Here is a 22,509-nt window from a genome sequence, read left to right on the forward strand (position 1 = left end):
GCCAAGAGCTCTTCACCAAAATGTCAATTTTCCTGCTCCTCAGATGCTGCCTGACCTGCTGTGCTTTTCCAGCACCACACTCAAGTCTGATCTCCAGCATCTGCAGACCTCACTTTCACCTTACCTATTTACCCTATCCATGTCCCTCATGATTTTATAAACCTATATAAGGTCACCCCCCAGCCTCTGACACTCCAGGTAAAACAGCCCTAAATTCAACCTCTCCTTATATCTCAAACCCTCCAACCCTGGCAACATCCTTGTAAATCTTTTCTGAACCGTTTCAAGTTTCACAACATCTTTCCGATAGGAAGGAGATCAGAATTGCATGCAATATTCCAACAGTGGCCTAACCAATGTCCTGTACAGCTGCAACATGACCTCCCAACTCCTGTACTCAATACTCTGACCAATAAAGGAAAGCATTCCAAACGTCTTTTTCACTATCCGATCTACCTGTGACTTTACTTTCAAGAAACTATGAACCTGCACTCTGAGATTTCTTTGTTCATCAAAACTCCCTAGGACCTTACCATTAAGTGTATAAGTCCCACTAACATCAGCCTTCCCAAAATGCAGCACCTTGCATTTATCTAAATTAAACTCCGTCTGCCACTCCTCAGCCCATTGGCCCATCTGATCAAGAGCCCATTGTACTCTGAGGTAACCTTCTTTGTTGTCCACTACACTTCCAATTTTGGTGTCATCTGCAATCTTACTATCTATACTCATGTTCACGTCCAAATCATTTATATAAATGATGAAAAGCTGTGGACCCAGCACCGATCCTTGTGGCACTCCACTGGTCACAGGCCTCCAGTCTGACAAACAACCCTCCACCACCACCTCACCCTCTGTCTTCTATCTTTGAGCCAGTTCTGTATCCAAATGGCTAGTTCTCCCTGTATTCCATGTGATCTAATCTTGCTTGCCAGTCTCTCATTGGGAACCTTATCGAATGCCTTACTGAAGTCCATATAAATCACTTCTACTGCTTCTCCCCCATCAATACTCTTTTTTACTTCTTCAAAAAACTCAATCGAGTTTGTGAGACATGATTTCCCATGCACAAAGTCATGTCGGCTATGCCTAATCAGTCCTTGCATTTCCAAATCCTCAGAATTCCCTCCAACACCTTGCCCACCACCGATGTCAGGCTCACTAGTCAATAGTTCCCTGGCTTGTCCTTACCTTTCTTAAACAGTGGCACCACGTTTGCCAACCTTCAGCCTTCCAGCACTTCACCCGTGACTATCGATGATACAAATATCTCAGCAAGGGGCCCAGCAATCACTTCCCTAGCGTCCCGCAGAGTTTTTGGGTACATCTGATCAGGTCCTGGAGATTTATACACTTTTATGTTTTTCAAGACATTCAGCACCTCCTCCTCTGTAATATGAACATTTTTCAAGATGTCACCATCTATTTCCCCACATTCTGTATCCTCCAAGTCCGTCTCCACAGTAAACACTGATGCAAAATACTCATTTAATATCTCTCCCTTCTCCTGCATCTCACAGCACCAGGGGCCCAGGTTCAATTCCAACCTCGAGCGACTGTCTGTGTGGAGTTTGCATATTCTCCCCGTATCTGCGTGGGTTTCCTCCGGGTGCTCCGGTTTCCTTCCACAATCTAAAAGATGTGCAGGTTAGGTGAATTGGCCGTATGGGTCTGGGTGGGTTATTCTTCAGAGGGTCAGTGTGGACTTGCTGGGTCAAAGGGCCTGTTTCCACACTGTTGGGATTCTATGATTCTATGATTCCTGTGGCTACACCCATAGATTGCCTTGCTGATCTTTGAGGGGCCCTATTCTCTCCCTTGTTATCCTTTTGTACTAAATGCATTTATAAAATCCCTTTGGATTCTCCTTATCCTTATTTGCCATATTGTGATTCGATTCCCTATAGTATGGAAGCAGGCCCTTCGGCCCAACCAGTCTACACCAACCCTCTGAAGAGTAACACACCCACACCCATTTCCCTCTGACTAATGCACCTAACTCTACAGGCAGTTTAGCACGGCCAATTCACCTCACCTGCACATCTTTGGAATGTGGGAGGAAACCGGAGCAAACCCACACAGACACAGAGAGAATGTGCGAACTCCATACAGACAGTCGCCTGAAGTTGGAATCAAACCTGGGTCCCTGGTGTTGTGAGGTAGCAGTGCTAACCACTGAGCCACCGTACCACCTGTTATTGCCTGGAGCAATATATTTTGTAACTAATTGCTGAATGGATATGATTATTTTAAGTATCGTATTAGGCAATGTTCCATGGTTAATGACATTATAAAAGATCCACTGGGAGACAGCGACTATAATTGCCGAGTGTACCTGGGCAATGGGGCACATCCTCTTAAAGCGCCCCTCCTCCTGGAATGGGTTATGTAACGCGGAGGGTGGCTGCCGTGGGTGGACTTTACCTTTAAGGCTCAACCGCTCAGGAGGGTAGGGACTGCAGTATCCCAAAGAGACGCTTTTGGAAGAGAGTCTGGTGTCTCTACGCACTTGTAATGGGAAAAGATCAGTCGTGCAAGGCACCACAGGACAACAGACTAAGGATCTGAACAACTTGAGAAAAAAAAAAGAATCGAGGGTGTGGTGGACAGCGAAGAAGGATGTGGCAGGTTACAGCGGGATATAGATAAGTTGCAAAGCTGGGCAGAAAGGTGGCAAATGGAGTTCAATGTAGCTAAGTGTGAAGTCATTCACTTTGGTAGGAGTAACAAGAAGATGGATTACTGGGCTAATGGTAGGCTACTTGGTAGTGTGGATGAGCAGAGGGATCTTGGTGTCCATGTACACAGATCTCTGAAAGTTCCCACCCAGGTAAATAGTGCTGTGAAGAAGGCATATGGCGTACTGGGCTTTATTGGTAGAGGAATTGAGTTCCAGAGTCCTGAGGTCATGTTGCAGTTGTATAAGACTCTGGTGCGGCCGCATCTGGAGTATTGTGTACAGTTTTGGTCGCCATACTATAGGAAGGATGTGGAGGCACTGGAACGGGTGCAGAGGAAGTTTACCAGGATGTTGCCTGGTATGGTAGGAAGATCGTATGAGGAAAGGCTGAGGCACTTGGGGCTGTTCTCATTGGAGAAAAGAAGGTTTAGGGGTGACTTGATAGAGGTGTACAAGATGATTAGGGGTTTAGATAGGGTTGACAGTGAGAACCTTTTTCCACGTATGGAGTCAGCTGTTACTAGGGGACACAGCTTTAAATTAAGGGGAGGTTGGTATAGGACAGATGTTAGGGGTAGATTGTTTACTCAGCGGGTTGTGAGTTCATGGAATGCCCTGCCAGTATCAGTGGTGGACTCTCCCTCTTTATGGTCATTCAAGCGGGCATTGGATAAGCATATGGAGGTTATTGGGCTAGTGTAGGTTAGGTAAGCTTCGGTTGGCGCAACATCGAGGGCCGAAGGGCCTGTACTGCGCTGTATTTTTCTATGTTCTATATAATGCATTTGAATTCCACATTAAGTTTAAGAAAGTACTCATTCTAAACCTAGTTACCCTAATCTCGAACAAGAGTCTAAAATCTCAGCTGACATAATTCCATAGACATGAGAGAAAAATACTTTGGAATGAAAGGCATTATGGTCTACAAACAGTAGGGAACATTTAAAGATCTAATTCAAAAATGATACTGTCAGGACATGGGTGTGGCTGGCTGAATCATCATTTATTGACTATCCCTAATTGCCCAGAGGACAGCTAAGACTCCAACATGTTGCTGTTCGTCTCAATAAGCATCCTCCCCGAAAGAACATTCGTGAACCCAGATTGGTTTTCCCGATAATGGTTTTGTGGTCATTATTAGATTTGTGACTCCAAAATTTTCCTTTAAATTCCACTATCTACAACAGTAGGGGTCTCCAGATTACTAGCCTAGTGACAATACCACTCGGCCATCACCTAGACTTCAATTTTTGAAGGACCGCCCTCGTCTAAGAAACTGCAGACCTGTCATGAAGGAAACAGAGATAGTTAGAGGTTACGTCTGTATTGTTTTACTTTTGTCTGCACTCCTTCAATTGTACTTGTATGTGTGGTCCCCAGTTTTGTTCACTCTGATGTGTTATCACTTTAAGAGTCATGTCTTCTAAAGAAGCACAACATGCAGGTAAGCCAAGTAACCAGATGTCACAACGTGACCATAAGTCACAGTCACTCTGCACTGTAGCTCCCTAGACAAAGTCTAAAGATTACACTGTACTGTCTGGAATAGGTTAGCTGCAAATTAAATTATCAGAGATTTTCAAGGAAGCAGAAGCTTTGTATCTCTCATTTCGATAGCCCAAAAACATACGACATGGTGTACAGCAGCGACTGATCTTCTTGAAGTGAAAACGCAGAACAAAAAGACACCAATATAAGCTCAAAGACCATGGGGAGAAGCAGCATATAAGATACTTCAGCAATCAAGGAGTTGTCATGGATCAGAAAACAGAAGAAAAGAGATACAGAAAATAGAAGGGAACAAGGCTTTCTTCACAAGATGTGTGTACATGGATTTGGACAGAACTCAGCAAGTCGCCAACTGAGTACTGTGCTTGTTTAAAGGTGATTGAAAATGTCAAAGTGGGGTGTCAGGCCCTGGGGTGAACAAAAGCGAACACAATCATATTCAAAAAAAAAAGCAGGGGCTTATAGAGGTTTCTAAAATCATGAGGGGCATGGATAAGGTAAATACACAAGTCTTTTCCCTGGGGTGGGGGAGTCCAGAACTAGAGGGCGTAGGTTTAAGGTGAGAGGGGAAGGATTTAAAAAGGACCTAAGGGGCAATGTTTTCATGCAGAGGATGGTGTGTGTATGGAATGAGCTGCCAGAGAAAGTGGTGAAGGCTGGTACAACTGCAACATTTAAAAGGCATCTAGATGGGCATACGTATAGGAAGGGTTTAGAAGGATATGGGCAAATTGCTGGCAAATGGGGACTAGATTAGGTTGGGATATCTGGTCGGCATGGAAAAGTTGAACCAAAGGGTCTGTTTCCATGCGGGACATCTCTATGACTCTATGACAATAGGAACAATACAAATTCAGCAAAATGACAGGCTCTCAGTCAAAAATGGAAAAACAACCAAAAATACAGAAACAGATAAATGCAGTGCTGATTTTAAAAATTACACAAATTGAAAATGAAAAGTAATACTTAGACAGCACAGCAGTAACACTGCTTGAATTACTAAACCACCCCTGCAAACCAATGGTGTCCAATGAAGGCAAGATACCAGCAGACCTCTCAGTATGAACAGGAAGCCCATGGATCTCCTATCTTAGTTCAATTTTTTTGAAGAAAGACTACAGCTATGCTTCATAGACCAATCAGTTGCAGAAAGCTGTGTAAATACTGATAGTTCATGGTAGTGAGGAACTGCATGGGAAGCCAATAAGTCAGACTTATCTGAAGAGAACTAGAAAAATCCTGCACACATATGAAAAGTGCTAGAACATCAGCAGTGTATTGGAGTCAATTTTAGAATTTGTTGGTTAGAATGAATGCCCTACAGGCCAAACCCTCAGTCTACCCTTTGTCCATCTGGGTCAAAGCAGTCCACTTGATTGACACCACATCACAAACAGATACTCCCTCTACCACTGAAGCTCAGTAACAGCATTATGTACTATCTACAAGATGCGCTGCACCAAACGTCCTTAGACAGCACCTTTCAAACCCATGACCACTACCATCTAGAAGGACAAAGGCTGCAACTACATGGGAATACCACCTCCGGCAAGTTCCCTTCCAAGCCACTCAACATCCTGACTTGGAAGTATATCGCTGTTCCTCCACTGTCATTCGGTCAAACTCCTGTAATTCTCTCCCTCAGGGCATTGTGGGTCAACCCACAGCACATGTGCTGTCGCGCTCCCTGAAGGCAGGTCACCCCCTCCTTCTCCATGGCAACTCAGGATAGGCAATAAATGCTAGTCCAGCTAGCAACTTCCCACGAATGAATTTTAAAAAAAATCATTTGTTCAATATGTCAACTGATAATGCAAAAAGTGCAATTTATAAGAGACTTGAACTTTCGGAGAAGGTAATGAATGTGGCAATTGTCCACCGAAGAATTCCAAAAGAACTTAAGGCCATAAGACACAGGAGCAAAAATAGACCATTCAGCCTATTGGCTCTGCTCTGCCACTCGAGATCCGAGCTGATCTGATAACCCTCACGCTGAGTTTTGAGAAGATTTGTAGATCAAGTTGAGGTTCTGCATGTAGGTTTGCTCCCTGAACCTTCCAGCTCAGCGAGCAAACCTACATCCAGAGCCCTCACACCTTTGCCCATAACCTTTAATTCCCTCAATGATTAAAAATCTGTCTATCTCGACCTTGAACATACTTAATGACCCAGCCTTAACTGCCCTTTATGTCATGAACTCTCTGAGAAACGAAATTCCAGCTCGTCGCTGTGTGGTCCCTTATTCTGAGATGATGTGCTCTGGTCCTTTGTCCCTGAAAGGGAAGTAACTTTTCTGCATCTATACTGTCAAGGCCCCTCGGGATTTTGCATGTTTCAATAAGGTCACCTCTCATTCATCTAAATTCCAACCTCTCCTCTTAACACAGCCTCTGGTATCAGTTGAGTGATCCTTCTCTGAACTGCTTCCAGCACCAGCATATCCTTTGGGGAACAGCATTAATTCACTGGGAGCAGATGGAGGAAGGTATCAAGTGACTCAGGTTGGATAACAACATTGGCAAGTGTTAAGTGCAGGCAAATATATTGGCACTGTAACATAAAGCAAGCATATTGTTTGGCACACGCTGTCGATCACCTCCACTGCAAGGCTCTGCAGCATTCCAATTCCTTGTGAGGCATGCAACATGAGAGGTAACACTGACTCCAAAGGTTAGAGTTTAAGACTACAAACAGAAGATAGTACAGCGACAGGGAGTGTGCCAGAGATCTGCATAAAAGTAATCTCGTAAATGAAAGCAGAACAGACTCAATAGGCTGAATGGTCTACATTTACTCCCACATCTTATCGCCTGAAGTTCATGGCAAAAAAGTCATAAGACAAGACCCAGATTGGAACAACCTCCAAGCAGGCTTTTGCATCCTGGATATAACACACTGTGTGGGCAAAGTTGGCCAGTTAAAAGCTTTAGCCAGGGTTTACCAGAAATAACTGATAAACTTGCTCTCAAAACCACGAGTGACGTGGGAGCGAGTGCAAATATCTTACTAGTCCGTTTTCTGAAAGAGGCGTACCCGCACTGGTGGGAGTCATTGGCATGAACGATATCTGCTAATTTCATTAGGTACAATGGTCACTTCATTGCAGGCAGATAGGATAGTGAAGAAGGCGTTTGGTATGCTTTCCTTTATTGGTCAGAGCATTGAGTATAGAAGTTGGGAGGTCATGTTGTGGCTGTACAGGATATTGGTTAGGCCACTTTTGGAAAATTGTGTGCAATTCTGGTCTCCTTCCTATCGGAAGGGTGTTGTGAAACTTGAAAGGGTTCAGAAAAGATTTACAAGGATGTTGCCAGGGTTGGAGGATTTGAGCTATAGGGAGAGATTGAATAGATCGGGACTGTTTTCCCTGGAGCGTCGGAGGCTGAGGGGTGACCCTATAGAGGTTTATAAAATCATGAGGGGCTTGGTTATGGTAAATAAACAAGGTATTTTCCCTGGGATTGGGAGTCCAGAACGAGAGGGCATAGGCTTAGGGTGAGAGGGAAAAAGTTCAAAAGGAACCGCAGGGGAAATGTTTTCATACACAGGATGGTGCATTTATAGAATGCGCTGTCAGAGAAAGTGGTGGAGGCTGGTACAATTGCAACATTTAAAAGGCATCTGGATGGGTATATGAATAAGAAGGGTTGAGAGGGATATGGACCTGGAGCTGGCAAATGGTACGATATTAGGTTGGGATATCTGGTCAGCGTGGACCGAGTTGGACCGATGGGTCTGTTTCCATGCTGTACATCTCTGTGACTTGATGACTATCTCTTATGTTGGCACGTTGACAATGCAGCTAAGGCAATTCAGCATAGAAACTGAAAATGCGTTGCTGGAAAAGCACAGCAGGTCAGGCAGCATCCAAGGAGCAGGAGAATTGACATTTCGGGCATGAGCCCTTTTTCAGGAATCAGGATTCCTGAAGAAGGGCTCATGCCCGAAACGTCGATTCTCCTGCTCCTTGGATGCTGCCTGACCTGCTGCGCTTTTCCAGCAACACATTTTCAGCTCTGATCTCCAGCATCTGCAGTCCTCACTTTCTCCAGTTCAGCATGGAAGCCAGGGATATTCTACCTGGTAGACCGAAGCAGACCAACATTGTTTGTAACTATCCAAGGTACACATGGCAGCAGAAGAAACCAAGAGTGCTCACATTGCCATGGTCTGGGATTTCTAACAATTGTTGCAATTGATGGGAAATATGGATGCTGGTCAGCACGTTTAGTAAGGGAACCTCAGAGAGCCACTAGGATAGAGTAGAAATTTATTGTCACATGTATTTTTGTATGAAAGATACAGTGAAATGTTTTGTAAGTCACCCCATCACAGCACCTACATCAATGACAGAGGCCATACCTAATTTTAAAAAACTGAGGTAAAGTCAAAGTTCATCACAACTCAGTTAATGGCTCCAGGGCTCAGAGAAAGCCGATTTTGGAATGATGCAATACCCTGAAGATGCAGCCTAGAAGAGATTGCCATTCCAGGACGAGACTGCCTGCCTGGCCATTGGAATGCCTGGAAAAGGGCGCCCAAATGGGGATGAGACCTCCATACTGGGAGACCACCACACCAGGCCGACACAGCCTCTTCTCCCCCCACAGGTGCCTGGTCCACCTGGAGCCTTCTCCTGGCCTGTGATATAAGTGTGAGACAGAAAACCCACAGATTCTGGAATCCAATGTAGACAGGCAGGAGGCTGGAAGAACACAGCAAACCAAGCAGTATCAGGAGGTGGAGAAGTCGACATTTCAGGTGTAAGTAGATAAAGGGGGTGGCGAGGGCAGGGTGGGATCGGACTGGTGAGGTAGGGATAGGTGAAGACAGGTCGTGGATAAAGCATGGTTGGTCAATGAGGGGTTGAATCTGATTGGTAGCTGGAAGGAAGAGTGGTCAGAGGAATGGAAGGGATGGGGATGGGCTGGGAAGAGAGTAGGGGAATGGGAAGTGAGGTTATTTGAAATTGGAGAACTCAATGTTGAGTCCTCTGGGCTGTACATTGCCCAGCTGGAAGATGAAGTGCTGTTCCTCCAATTTGCGGTGTGGTTCATTGTGGCAATGGAGGAGGCCAAGGATGGTCATGTCAGAAAGGGAGCGGTTAGGGGAATTGAAATGGGTGGTGACTGGGAGGTCGGGTTGGATCCTGTGTGCCTTAGCTGCGATGCGGTAAAATGTGGCCTTACTTTACATTTGGTCTCACTGATGTCGAGAAGACCACAGCATGGTAGACTCTTTCCTGCACCCATCTTTCCTTCAGAATGGTTAAATCACTCATATCACTATCTGCAGAGTTCAAAGGCATGGCCCTTGAAACTTACATATCTCCTACACAGCCTCTCCTTTTGCTTGAGGCTTGGCAATCCTCAATTTAACCACCACCAGCCCTGTCTCTAATAGTTTGGTAAGATGATGGTGACTTTTCAGATAGCAGAATGCACACTCCATCATTGCTGATTGTGTGCCAGCATCCTCAGCTCGAAACTCAAGAATTCCTTTTCTTGACTTCCCTGTCTCTCTATCTCTCTCTATTCTTTCAAAACATTCCTTAAAAAAAACTATATTTTTTGCTTCGATTTAAACTTTTGCTGATCTGCCCAAACATCTCTTCATGTGATGGTATGTCAAATTTATTTCAATAATTCTATGCTGAGGAGTTTTGCTACATCTTACTGTACTGAAGGCGCTACACAAGTTGATGCTGTGATTATGCCTACAAATCCAGGGGGACTGTACTGTATGTCGATAAAATGCTTTTATTTTGGTCTTGTGCTTTAACAGGTGAGAGAGAGAACAGTGTTTAAAGGGAGCTCTACAATGGAAGAGAGCCATGAACTTGTTTTCTTCGTCAATGGACGCAAGGTATGAGAAAGCAGACCAGCCGACCTGTCACAAAATTAAAAAATCTACAATAGTTTCTCCTCCTCGTTTACAAATCCGTCCACTTGCTCCCTCCCTATCTCTGTCATCCCCTTCCATCCCACAACCCTCCAGTCCTGCATTGTCTAGACTTTGTATAATTATGTAATTTCTGCTGTCCACATATCAACTTGTCCTGGAGGAGCACAGTCTCATCTTTTGCTGTATCAATTGTATATGGGAGCAATGACACATAAAATCACCTCTCTCTCCCTCTCTATATATCACTGGCTGCTGTCAGCTCAGCTGACTGGTTCTGGGATTCTGGATTAGTGCTGCTGGAAGAGCACAGCAGTTCAGGCAGCATCCAAGGAGCTTCGAAATCGACGTTTCGGGAAAAAGCCCTTCATCAGGAATAAAGGCAGTGAGCCTGAAGCGTGGAGAGATAAGCTAGAGGAGGGTGGAGGTGGGGAGAAAGTAGCATAGAGTACAATGGGTGAGTGGGGGAGGGGATGAAGGTGATAGGTCAAGGAGGAGAGAGTGGAGTGGATAGGTGGAAAAGGAGATAGGCAGGTAGGACAAGTCCGGACAAGTCATGGGGACAGTCACTGAGCTGGAAGTTTAGAACTAGGGTGAGGTGGAGGAAGAGGAAATGAGGAAGCTGTTGAAGTCCACATTGATGCCCTGGGGTTGAAGTGTTCCGAGGTGGAAGATGAGGCGTTCTTCCTCCAGGCGTCTGGTGGTGAGGGAGCGGCGGTGAAGGAGGCCCACGACCTCCATGTCCTCGGCAGAGTGGGAGGGGGAGTTGAAATGTTGGGCCACGGGCCGGTTTGGTTGATTGGTGCGGGTGTCCCGGAGATGTTCCCTAAAGCGCTCTGCTAGGAGGCGCCCAGTCTCCCCAATGTAGAGGAGACCGCATTGGGAGTAACGGATACAATAAATGATATTGGTGGATGTGCAGGTAAAACTTTGATGGATGTGGAAGGCTCCTTTAGGGCCTTGGATAGAGGTGAGGGAGGAGGTGTGGGCGCAGGTTTCACAGTTCCTGCGGTGGCAGGGGAAAGTGCCAGGATGGGAGGGTGGGTCGTGGGGGGGGCGTGGACCTGACCAGGTAGTCACGGAGGGAATGGTCTTTGCTGAAGGCGGAAAGGGGTGGGGAGGGAAATATATCCCTGGTGGTGGGGTCTTTTTGGAGGTGGCAGAAATGTCGGCGGATGATTTGGTTTATGCGAAGGTTGGTAGGGTGGAAGGTGAGCACCAGGGGTGTTCTGTCCTTGTTACGGTTGGAGGGGTGGGGTCTGAGGGCGGAGGTGCGGGATGTGGACGAGATGCGTTGGAGGGCATCTTTAATCACGTGGGAAGGGAAATTGCGGTCTTGAAAGTAGGTGTGTGGTGTGTGGTGGTCAGTAGTGTGTAGGTAAGTGACATTAGTCATGGGGAATGGGTCTAGTTGGCATACTGTTTAGAGAGTTAGTGTGGACTTGTTGGGCTGAATGGTCTGTTTTCACACTATAGGATTCTATGTTTAAATTTGTTAAAAATAAATGGCGCTTACAGACTAAACCTTCTGATTGTTTTGGTCTGGCTTCCTACAGATTGTGGAGAAAAATGTGGATCCGGAACTGAACCTTCTAACCTATCTGAGGAGAAAATGTATCCATGAGAGATGACTTGAGTTTGGACAAGTGAGAACACTCCAGCATTAACTTGGTTCAACCTTTTGTAACGAATCCCAAATCTGAAAATTCTGTTCCCTGGGCATTCTCAGCTCTGAAGTCGAAATCTTGTTCCATTAAACATATTCCCTTCCATACCTCACTGCCTAAAGCAATCTTCTCATTGCTGCTTATGCGCTATCAACAGATTTTGGGAACAATTGGTCATAAAAGCCAGTGAAACCAAGTCACAGATCACCCTTCCCATTCTGCGGTGGTCAGGATATCTGGCAGTCACTTTGCACAAATTAGTTGCACAAGCTGCGATCTTGGACCATATTACAGCCTCATAATTAATATGACAGCCGGTTATGGGCAAGGCCAGACCCCTCAAAACATTTCAAGAAGCTAGCCCAGACCCTATCTCTGCTAGTTGTTTTATGTAGGTGGATATTCCGGGAGAGAATCAGCTGGTCAAGCCACGTAGTTTTAAACCAAACAGAATTTTTTTTACAAGATTACTGAATGAAATACTAACAACAGAAAACAGAATACCGAATAACTTAACCCCTCCGAAAACCCAACAGACTATCCCAACTTAATGATGCTGTTCCAAATACTTGCAACAATCCCCATAAACAGCCCTTGGCACAAAAGGTAAAAGCAAACCCAGGGTCTGACAGGAGAGAGGTCATAGAGACAGGACCAGCCTGCACCTGGTTCTGTGGGTCCAGCAGCATTTTTCCCCAACTACAGCCAAAAACCAAACCAAACCAGAGAGAAGCTGAGCTGGAGAAACTGACCACTCCCCTTTCATCATACAATGGCTTTTTTTTAACTTGAAAGCCTCCGGCTGAGGCAGTATCTGTTAGCTATTACCAAATTGGCCCTAAAAGCCTGACCTTTTGGAGTCTGTGTCATTTACGGCCTCTTTTATATAAAAAAACAAGGACTGCTTAACCTTGTTAAAGGAGCAGCTTCATCACACAACCCAAATTATCATTGACTCATATACAACCTGTAGCATAGATACAGAATATCCAGCCTCACCAGACAATGTTTATAAGTTTCTTCCCATTATTGTCTATCTAATTCCTTCACTTAGCCATCTATTAGTTTTCACTGATCGAGTTTCTTGCGACAACATCTCTACTAGCCAGTCCGTGCAGTAGCCAGCTGCAAACACTTACTATTATCTAGGTTAAAAAAAAGTATTTCCTGAATCCCCTGTTGGATTTATCAGGGATTTCTTTATTTGTGGGCCCTGGTCTCCCCTCAAGAACATCCTTTTGATGTCCACCTTATCAAACACTTCCACAATCCCAATAATCTTCAGCAGACCACCCCCAGAGTCTTTGCTTTTCCAGAGAGAAGATTCACAATTTGTTCCAATTTTTCTGATTGCTATGACGATCACAGATGGTCCAAGATCCTTGTAATGCTTACCTTCTCCAAGGCTTGGGCACTTGTTTTAAGATAATGTAAAAGGTCGGACAAGATTAGATTTAGCATCTATTTTTTGGTTACTGTATTGAACCTTCTTGTTTCTCACATTGATTTTAGTTGCTACAGTTTCATTCTATAGTCGGTAAATATTGTGTGGAAGCTGGACATTGTTTCATGTTGCATGTTTCACCAATCTAACGGGTTCCACAGTAAACTCCTTCACTAACCCAACTGTTTTTTTGTCATTTATATGAATGATTTGGATGTGAACAGAGAAGGTATGGTTAGGAAGTGTGCAGATGATATCAAAATTGGAGGGGCAGTGGACAGCAAAGTGGGTTACCTCAGAGTACAACAGGATCTTGATCAGATGGGCCAAAGGGCCAATGGGCCAATGAGCCGAGGAGTGGCAGGTGAAGTTTAATTTAGATAAATGTGAGGTGCTGCATTTTGGAAAGGCAAATCAGAGCAGGACTTACACGCTTAATGGTAAGATCCTGGGGAGTGTTGCTGAACAAAGAGAACTTGGAGCACAGGTTCATAGTTCCTTTAAAATGGAGTCACAGATAAATAGGATAGTGAAGAAACCGTTTGGTACGCTTTCCTTTATTGGTTAGAGCATTGAGTACAGGAGTTGGGAGGTCATTTTGCAGGTGTACAGAACATTGGTTAGGCCACTTTTGGAATATTGTGTGCAATTCTGGCCTCCCTGCTACAGGAAAGATGTTGTGAAACTTGAAAGGGTTCAGAAAAGATTTACAAGGACGTTGTCAGGGTTGGAGGATTTGAGCTATAGGAAGAAGCTGAACAGGCTGGGGCTGTTTTCCCTGGAGTGTCGGAGGCTGAGGGGTAACCTTATAGAGGTTTATAAAATCATGGGGGGGCATGGATAGGGTAAATAGACAAGGTCTTTTCCCTGGGGTGGGGTGGGGTGAGGGTGGGAGTCCTAAACTAGAGGGCAAAGATTTAAGATCAGCGGGGAAAAATTTAAAAAGAACATAAGGGGCAACTTTTTCATGCAGAGAGTGGTGCGTGTATGGAATGAGCTGCCAGAGGAAGTGGTGGAGGCTGATACAATTGCAGCATTCAGAGGATGAGTCTATGAATAGGAATGGTTTGGAGTAATATGGGCCAAATTCTAGCAAATAGGATATCTGGTCATCATGGGCTGAATGGTCGGTCTCCATGATGTACAGTTGTTTGACTCAATCACTAGTCCCATTGTAAACTCTGCCATTAGTCCAAGCCATTCCATGATAAATCCATCACTGGGACAAATGGTTCCACTGAAAATCTAATCATTGACCCAACTCGTTTCTCTATAAATACCTGCTAAACCCCTTTGGTCGCCAGATTTCACATGGAAACATATCAGTACAATGTAAACAATTCTGGTAAGTCACACTCGATGGACCGAATGGTCTACTTCTGCTCCTACATGCTGAGGCCTTATGGCCCATTAATGATTATTCCCTGGCCTTCTCCTTGGATTGTTTTCAGTGTTGATGCGGCTGTGGAACCCATCCACCATCGTGGGGACAGTGCTGGGTTGGGAGGGTCGCTTCAACTGCTCTGCAGCCGCAATGTTACCATTGGCAAAATGTTTTCCTTAATGTAACGTAACTGTGCCAGTGGGTCTAACCGGAACCAAGCTCGGCTGTGGAGAAGGAGGATGCGGCTCTTGCACTGTGATGGTCTCCAAGTATAGCCCTCTCGAAAAGAAGATCCTGTATCCTTTCACAAGCAAGTGTAGGAGAAGCACTCTACATAAAAATTCAACGTTGATTTTGAAGATATGAAAACAGAGTAGAAAGTCCCATCAGTAGTTAATCTACTGGCCAGTTCCCTCTAATTACTAAAAATGCTATTGCTTATGGTAGGTCTTAACATGCCAAGAGGGAAAATTAAGGGAAAAAGACCCAATAAAAGTTAGAAATGAATATATTGGAGCTTCATTTCGAAGTACAAAGGACTGGTTGGACAAGTGTGCATCACTTGATTTGTCCTTTCTGAGTTTTTCCTTCTGAAAGAGCTTTCAACACCACCCATGTGTTAGTTGCCTCCTCTTTGTCAGCCTCAATTGTTTGGAAGCCATTTGTGAATTGGATAACCATTATGATCAGCACATGGCTGGCACAGTGTCTCAGTGATTAACCCTGGTGCCTCACAACACCAGGGACCTGGGTTTGATTCCAGCCTCGGGTGATTGCCTGTGTGAGGTTTGCACATTTCCCCTGCGTCTGTGTGAGTTTCCTCTGGGTCCTCAAAGAGGCTTTTCTGTAAATGTCTCCCTGGGAGATTAACCGCTTATTGATGATCTGTGAGCAAACTTGCCTCAAGTCTTCAGGACTTGCAAAGGCTTTAGGTGGTGTCACTTTGAACAGATTTGTTTTATTCACTCATGGGACCTGGACACTTATTTCTTTATTGTCTGTCCCTACTTGCCCCTTGAGAAGGTGGTGGTGAGCTGCCTTCTTGAACCGCTGCAGTCCAAGTGCCATCGTGGACCCACAATGCCCTTAGGGAGGGAATTCCAGGATTTGGACCCAACGTTATCAATTCTATGGCACTGTACTCTTTCGGGTGGGGACAAATAGGATCGAGCAGGTGCAGAGATACAATTCCATGGCTCGAACGTTTCATATTGTGGGTAAAATGTTCATGCATTATAAAATCCATTTCTAATTGGGAGCATTTGGAGGTGGGGCTAAAAAAAGCAAGAAACATAGAAAGGTAAGAAGATAAACATTCATCTGACCCGTCGTCTATAATCCTGGCAATTGCATGTTAATATTTTTGGCTAATCATAGCAATCAATCTCTGTCAAGTTGTCTACATTGGAATCATGCATGGCACAGGGGAAGTCCATACCAGTGGTGGAAAATGTTTGATTTCAAATTGCTCCCAGCACATTGCTCTCAGCAATTGTGCTCCCATTGCTTCCCTTGTGAATGAGCATTGTACCGTCCTGTCCAGACACAGCCTGTTCCACAGTGCATTAGTCATCACCATGTGGTGATACAAGTCTTCCTTAACCACAATGACCCCAGACATATCGCTATCAATGCCTGTCTTGCACCACTCTGTTCCCTGCACCATGCCGCTGTGACTACGGTGGAAGGAATTGGCAGCACCACCACTCGGATTCACCCGGTCCAGGTAGGACTTTCGGGTCATACTGGCACTGTGACTGACTTGGGTCTCTTGCATGAGAAACCCACCAGAATGGTACCAGAGATGAGGAAGAGCTCATTGCACAGAGAGACTGGAGAGACAGGAGAGACTGTCCTTACGGCAGATAAGGTTAAGGGGAGAGTTGTTAGAAGGTGTTCAAGATCATGATTTCATTGATAGGCTAAGTAAGAAGATGTTGTTTCCAGTAGCTAAAAGGTCAAAAGACACAGATTTTAGGCGATTATCTTAAAATGCCAAGAGCTATAAAACGACACAGCAAGTGATTATGATTTGGAATACACTGTCTGAGGGTGAGGTAGCAGTTGATTTAAATGCTACATTTAGAAGTGAATTGGATAAAGACAACAGGAAAATATTTGCAGGACAATGAGGAAAGTGCAGGGGAGTGACGTTTGTAAGAATGGTCCTTTGAAAAGCCAGCACTAAAATGATTTGCCAGATGTTCTACTTCAGTCCTTGGAAACAGCAAGTGGGTGTGCACACGGGGAGCTTCTGGACATGTTCAGTTTCCATCCCACACCACCCCTGCTGCATCCACTGGTAGTCAGTACCACCTTGTGCTTGACTTTGAAACACGTTATTGTTCCTCCATCAACTGTCCTGCAAGAGGGGGCCTCTGGGTTTAGGCTGAGAGCCAGTTTCACAGAGAGGAGAGATTTCCTGTATCTTTGCCAGTGGTCACACTTCCTGTGTGAGTCAGCAGAGAGATGCTGATGGGCCTGTCTGACCTCACCACCTTTACACTTTCCAGCAAGCGCCTGCGGTGACGGACCTCCAAGTTATGTGAGGATCAGGGGTCCATGCATGTGCAGAGCGTGGGAAATAGCCTCTCAGTGATCAAGTGAGCAGTGAGTTCTACAGGCGTGACTCCAGGCAGTCGGTAACTCTGTTAACATGGCTAGTCTACAAATCTCAAGAGATGTTGTCAATCTTTAAACGCACGGTTAGTAAAAGTGACAAGAACATTACAAGCTTGGCAATTGGTAAATACTGATGCCTTTCTAGCCATTATGATTTGTTGGCTCTCCATTTATCCGGTGAGGCAAAGAGTAATGGGAGTGTCAGCATTTACTTTCATCAGTGAAAAGGAGTCAGTCCATGCCCACAAAACCCACCCTGTTCCATTTTCCTCTCTTCACCTTTGTTAAACCAGTGGAAGCCACTTCACTCAGACCATCAAGTCCATTCTGATGTGTGTTTCTCTGCATGGGGTAGTCTGAACCCACCCATTACCACAAGCCCGCCACGGTTGGTCAACTTTGCGCACTGTCAACTTTCTTCTTTTGTTGCTTCACTTCACCAGGAACGGATAGCCAAATCCCACGGCTCCCAGTGTGGATTCTGCACCCCCGGAATTGTCATGTCCGTGTACACTTTATTACGGAACAACCCGGATCCCACGATGGAGGAGATTGAAGACACCCTCCAAGGTAAAGTAGGTTCATGGGTATTCACCAGCGGGGCGGGGCAGGGTGGGGTCCTGACTTGCATAAGGAGCAGCTCAGGAGACATTGAAGGGAAGAGGCTGATAGGCAAAAAGCCTCTGGAACAGTTTTGACGGGCCAAATGGCTTCCTTCAGTACGTATGACCTAGAACTTGGTTACAGAGGTGGGTAACGCAGATCAGAAAATTGGCGAACTTGACTTTTTAAAAATGCCTGGATGAGGTTTTGTCACTGAGTGGGTACGGGGGATAGAGTCAACTCTGTCAACTCTCAAAACAATTGGTAAACATTGGGAAGTTTGGTGCCTAGGCAGCCTGGTTAAAGGACTTATAGCTCTCAGATGTTTAATTCAAGTCCTTTCAGAAGACCCTAGGCTCTTTAGTCCTCTCTGCTAAAACCCCAACCCCACACCCCTTTGCCCTCCACACCCCAAAGCAACTCAGATCCAACCTGAATTTCTCCATCTCCCCTATGGCCCTATTATGCCAACATAATGTCAACTCACCCAGTATTCGCCATGAGTAGACATCTGGAACTATATGAATCAAACCCAGTCCTCAATCCAATCCTTATTGTAACAAAACTCCCATCCATGAAAGCCTCATGATTTTTAAACCTCCTTAAGTGGTTACTCTTTATAGAAATAAACAAATTTATCTTTGTACCTCTAAACATGTTAAGCTGGCAGAAGACAATCAAATAACTCACTGGAGGAAAAGGCTGCACAATATATCCCCATGGTCAATAAAGTGGACTCCCAGCCCACATCGGTAGCAATTACAACAACCCTCACCTCAAAGCATCAAAAGGATGATCCATCTCGATCTCCCCTTGAGGTCAGCAGCATCATAGATACCTGGCTTCAGCAATTTCAATTCATTCCATGTAACAATGAGAAAAGGATGAAGTCACTGGATGTGTATCGGTCCACAGCCCTGACAACATTCCAGTAATACTCCTGGACACCCATTCTCCAGGTTTGAGCTAGAACCCTCGCCAAGCTGTTCCAGTATAACTCCAACTCTGGCGTGCACTCAGCAATGTGGAAAATTTCCTAGAATGTTCTATCATCAAAACTAGGACAAACCCAACCTGGCCAATTACGGTCTACTCTCGATCATTGTCAAAGTGATGGAAAGGGTCAATGCTCATGCTATCAAGCAGCACTTCCTCATAGCATCCCTACAGTGTGGAAACAGGCCCTTCAGCCCAACAAGTCCACACTGATCCTCCGAAGAGTATCCCACTCAGATCCATTCCCCCTACTCTATATTTACTCCTGATAAATGCACCTAACCTATATATCCCTGAACACTAGGGACAATTTAGCATGGCCAATTCACCTGACCTGCATATCTTCTGATTGTGGAAGGAAACCAGAGCACCCAGAGGAAACCCATGCAGATACAGGGAGAATGTGCAAACTCCACACAGATAGTCACCTGAGGCTGGAATTGAATCCAGGTCCCTAGTGCTGTGAGGCAGCAGTGCTAACCACTGAGCCGTCATACCACCCCCAAGAGCACACTCAGCAAGAGCTGAATTTCAGAAGTGACTACATTTAACAATAAAGCAGCATTTGATTGAGTTTGTCATCAAGGAGGCCTTGCAAAATTGACGTGCTGCTGGTTAGAGACATAGCTGGCACACAGAGAAAATGGTCATGGTTATTGGAGATTAGCCATCTCAGCTCAGAGTAGTGTCCTAGGCCTAACTATCTTCAGCTGCTTCATCAATGACCTTCCTTCCATCATAAGGTCAGAAGTGGGGATGTTCGCCGATGATTGCACATCGTTCAGCAATTCCTCAGATGCTGAAGCCACCTATGTCCTTGGCAGGAAGACCAGAGCAGCATCCAAGCTTGGGCTCATAAGAAGGGCTTTTGCCCGAAACGTCGATTTCGCTGCTCGTTGGATGCTACCTGAACTGCTGTGCTCTTCCAGCACCACTAATCCAGTATTTGCTTTCCAGCATCTGCAGTCATTGTTTTTACCTCATAAGTAATATGTACAGCACACAGGTGCCAAGAGTGAACTGCCTGGAACAAGAGAGAATCAGACCACTGCCTCTTGTACTTTCATAATGCAACTACCATTGAACCTCCCACTATCAGCATCCTGGGGTTTATCACTGACTTGAAATGGAACTGGACTAGCCATATAAAATGTAGTGGCTATAAGAGTAGGTCAGAGATTATGAATCCTGTGGCTGTTAACTTATATTGAATATCAATATAAAAATCAAAATATGAACTCAGAGCCCCCAGCTGAGATTATTGTAGCTTTTGAAAGTGAGCCAGGCATTCATAATGAATGCTAAAGTTGCTGGAAAAGCTCAGCAGGTCTGGCAGCATCTGTGCAGAGAAATCAGAGTTAATGTTTTGGGTCTGGTAACCCTTCCCCTGTTAGTTCTGAGGAAGGGTCACTGGAAACGAGATGCTAATTCTGCTTTCTCCCGACAGATGCTGCCAGACCTGTTGAGCTTTTCCAGTAGCGTCTGCTTTTGCTTCTGGTATAAAGCATCTGCAGTTCTTTCGGTTTTTCTTCATAATGAATTGTCCTTCAGGTAATATCAATCAAGAACTTTGTTTAAACTTTTTCATAAGATGCTACTCCAGCTGGCCTGTAAATTAAAGCAATTCAGGAGCATTGTTAACAATCAGTAACAGCCACAGCCAGGTTGATTTCTTAAACCTTCAAGACTAAAAAATACTCAGAACTGACCTTGACAACCCTCCAAGAGCATTTGCACCTACTCTATTGGCTATTCTCAGAGCGTGGGTAAGACCCTACCAGCAGCAGATTAGTATGGCAGTGTGCCAGCTAGCTCCCTCTACCTGTCTGGATGTAGTAACTGCTGCAGGCTGCATTGTCAGGGGTCCCACCCGATCCCCAAGTGGTGATGGCTGACTCGCTGAGTCTATTCTTTAATCGCAAAGGTTGGAGCAAGGGCGCATTCATTTTTGAAGGGCCCTCCAACTGAGTTGCCATGGCGCCCTGTTGATATTTTGTAGCTGGAGGGCCACCACGTGGCCTTCTGCCCTCAAGAGCTCAACGGTCATCCTGACTTGGATTGCAAGCTCTCACTCAGACCATCAGTTGTTCACTTGGGCTGGGTGGGGAGGGGGGGGGCGGTGGCGGAGGTGGGGATGAAATCACTTTGAGTGATTGCTCTGCACACACACTGTACAGGCCTCTGACCTTGACCTGAGCCAAGAATGAGAAGCAGTGTAGGAAGTTGTGATGTTAAGATACTTCTGTGGTTTCAAAACTCTCCAGTTGATAGTCTGACATGAGGAAGTCTCAAGTATGGAATAGTGATTGTTATTAAAAGAGGGGCATTTGCCCTTCGGGACCATGAATGGTGCTCAACAATCATTAGCTGGGAATTCAGTCTCTTAACAACCGTGAAGTTTTAAGACAAACGTTTATGAGGAAGGTCAAAGCATGATTAATTGGGATTTCACAGTCCTCTCATTGAGGGACGAGAAACCAGATGGAGTGAGAAGTCAGCAGCAAGATTGATACCTCGAAGATAAAAACTGTTCCAACCGGACATGAACTGATTCATCCTTCACCCATTTCTAACACAGGAGAAATTAAAATGGTGATGGAGCAGACTTCATACCATATTGTAACCTAACAAAGTTTAACTCTGGAAGGGGATTATATATATCAGAAATAACTAGGTCTTTGTAGGTACATTAACAGAGAGAGAGGAGATGTATGAGATAAACGTGTGGGAAATTTCAAGCTGTGAGCTGACCTCCCCTTGTTTAGTTTAAAATAAGAGAATACTTGTGACCCATTATTTGTGTGGAATCTATTGTCAGTTGGTCTAACAGCTGTATTTTTACTCAACAGCAAGTAAAACATAAATGTTAAAAAAAAGATTTTTTCAACATTGTCAATTCCTCCTTGAAACCACAACCACGGAGGGCCAAGGGATCTGCCTCATCTGGAAAAATGTTTGAACATTCAGACTTGGGCTGTGGGCATCTCTGGTGAAGTTGTCCATCTAACGTCGTTGTGGTACAACCAATCAAAGCTGGAGTTAGGCAGAGGCTAATCAACCACAGTGGAGAGGCAGTCAGCTCGAGGCCAGTCAGGCTCTGGCTCGTTCCTGAGTGGAACAGTGGCTCAGTGGTTAGCACTGCTGCCTCACAGCGCCATGGACCTGGGTTTGATTCCAGCCTCAGGTGACTGAGTTTGCACATTCTCCCTCTGTCTGCGTGGGCTTCCTGCCACAGTCCAGTGATGTACAGATTAGGTGGATTGGCCAGGGTATTACTGTGAAGGGGTGGATAAGAGTGGGATGCTCTTTGGAGGGTTGGTGCATACTCAAAGGGCTGTGGGGCCTCCTTCTGCTCTGCAGGGATCCTAAAGGACGTGAATAAAGCAATTGGGTTTTTAATGACAAGCCAACAGTTTCATTGTTGCTGATGCCACCTTGTTATGCCTTGATTCCTGTCTGGCTCAGAGGGAATGTTCATGTGGTATCAGCCCTGGAAAAAGATAAGAGCTAAAAATTTGCTGCTGGAAAAGCGCAGCAGGTCAGGCAGCATCCAAGGAACAGGAGAATCGACGTTTCGGGCATCAGCCCTTCTTCCTGAAGAAGGGCTGATGCCCGAAACGTCGATTCTCCTGTTCCTTGGATGCTGCCTGACCTGCTGCGCTTTTCCAGCAACACATTTTCAGCTCTGATCTCCAGCATCTGC

The 22,509-nt window shown here is 45.3% G+C and overlaps 1 protein-coding gene across 1 annotated transcript in view; it reads left to right on the plus strand.

The window, feature by feature from the left end:
- Positions 1 to 22,509, plus strand: part of xdh (xanthine dehydrogenase) — a 149,789-nt gene that overhangs the window by 28,386 nt on the left and 98,894 nt on the right. Inside the window, exons 2-6 of the mRNA XM_072550825.1 lie at positions 9,974 to 10,054; positions 11,647 to 11,704; positions 14,785 to 14,881; positions 16,203 to 16,311; positions 17,651 to 17,777. Coding sequence (XP_072406926.1) covers positions 10,010 to 10,054; positions 11,647 to 11,704; positions 14,785 to 14,881; positions 16,203 to 16,311; positions 17,651 to 17,777 — 436 coding nt within the window. The 5' untranslated portion in view covers positions 9,974 to 10,009. The remainder of the gene's footprint in view (positions 1 to 9,973; positions 10,055 to 11,646; positions 11,705 to 14,784; positions 14,882 to 16,202; positions 16,312 to 17,650; positions 17,778 to 22,509) is intronic.

Source organism: Chiloscyllium punctatum, chromosome 3 (assembly GCF_047496795.1).
Source record: "Chiloscyllium punctatum isolate Juve2018m chromosome 3, sChiPun1.3, whole genome shotgun sequence".
In the NCBI taxonomy this organism is placed as follows: Eukaryota; Metazoa; Chordata; class Chondrichthyes; order Orectolobiformes; family Hemiscylliidae; genus Chiloscyllium; species Chiloscyllium punctatum.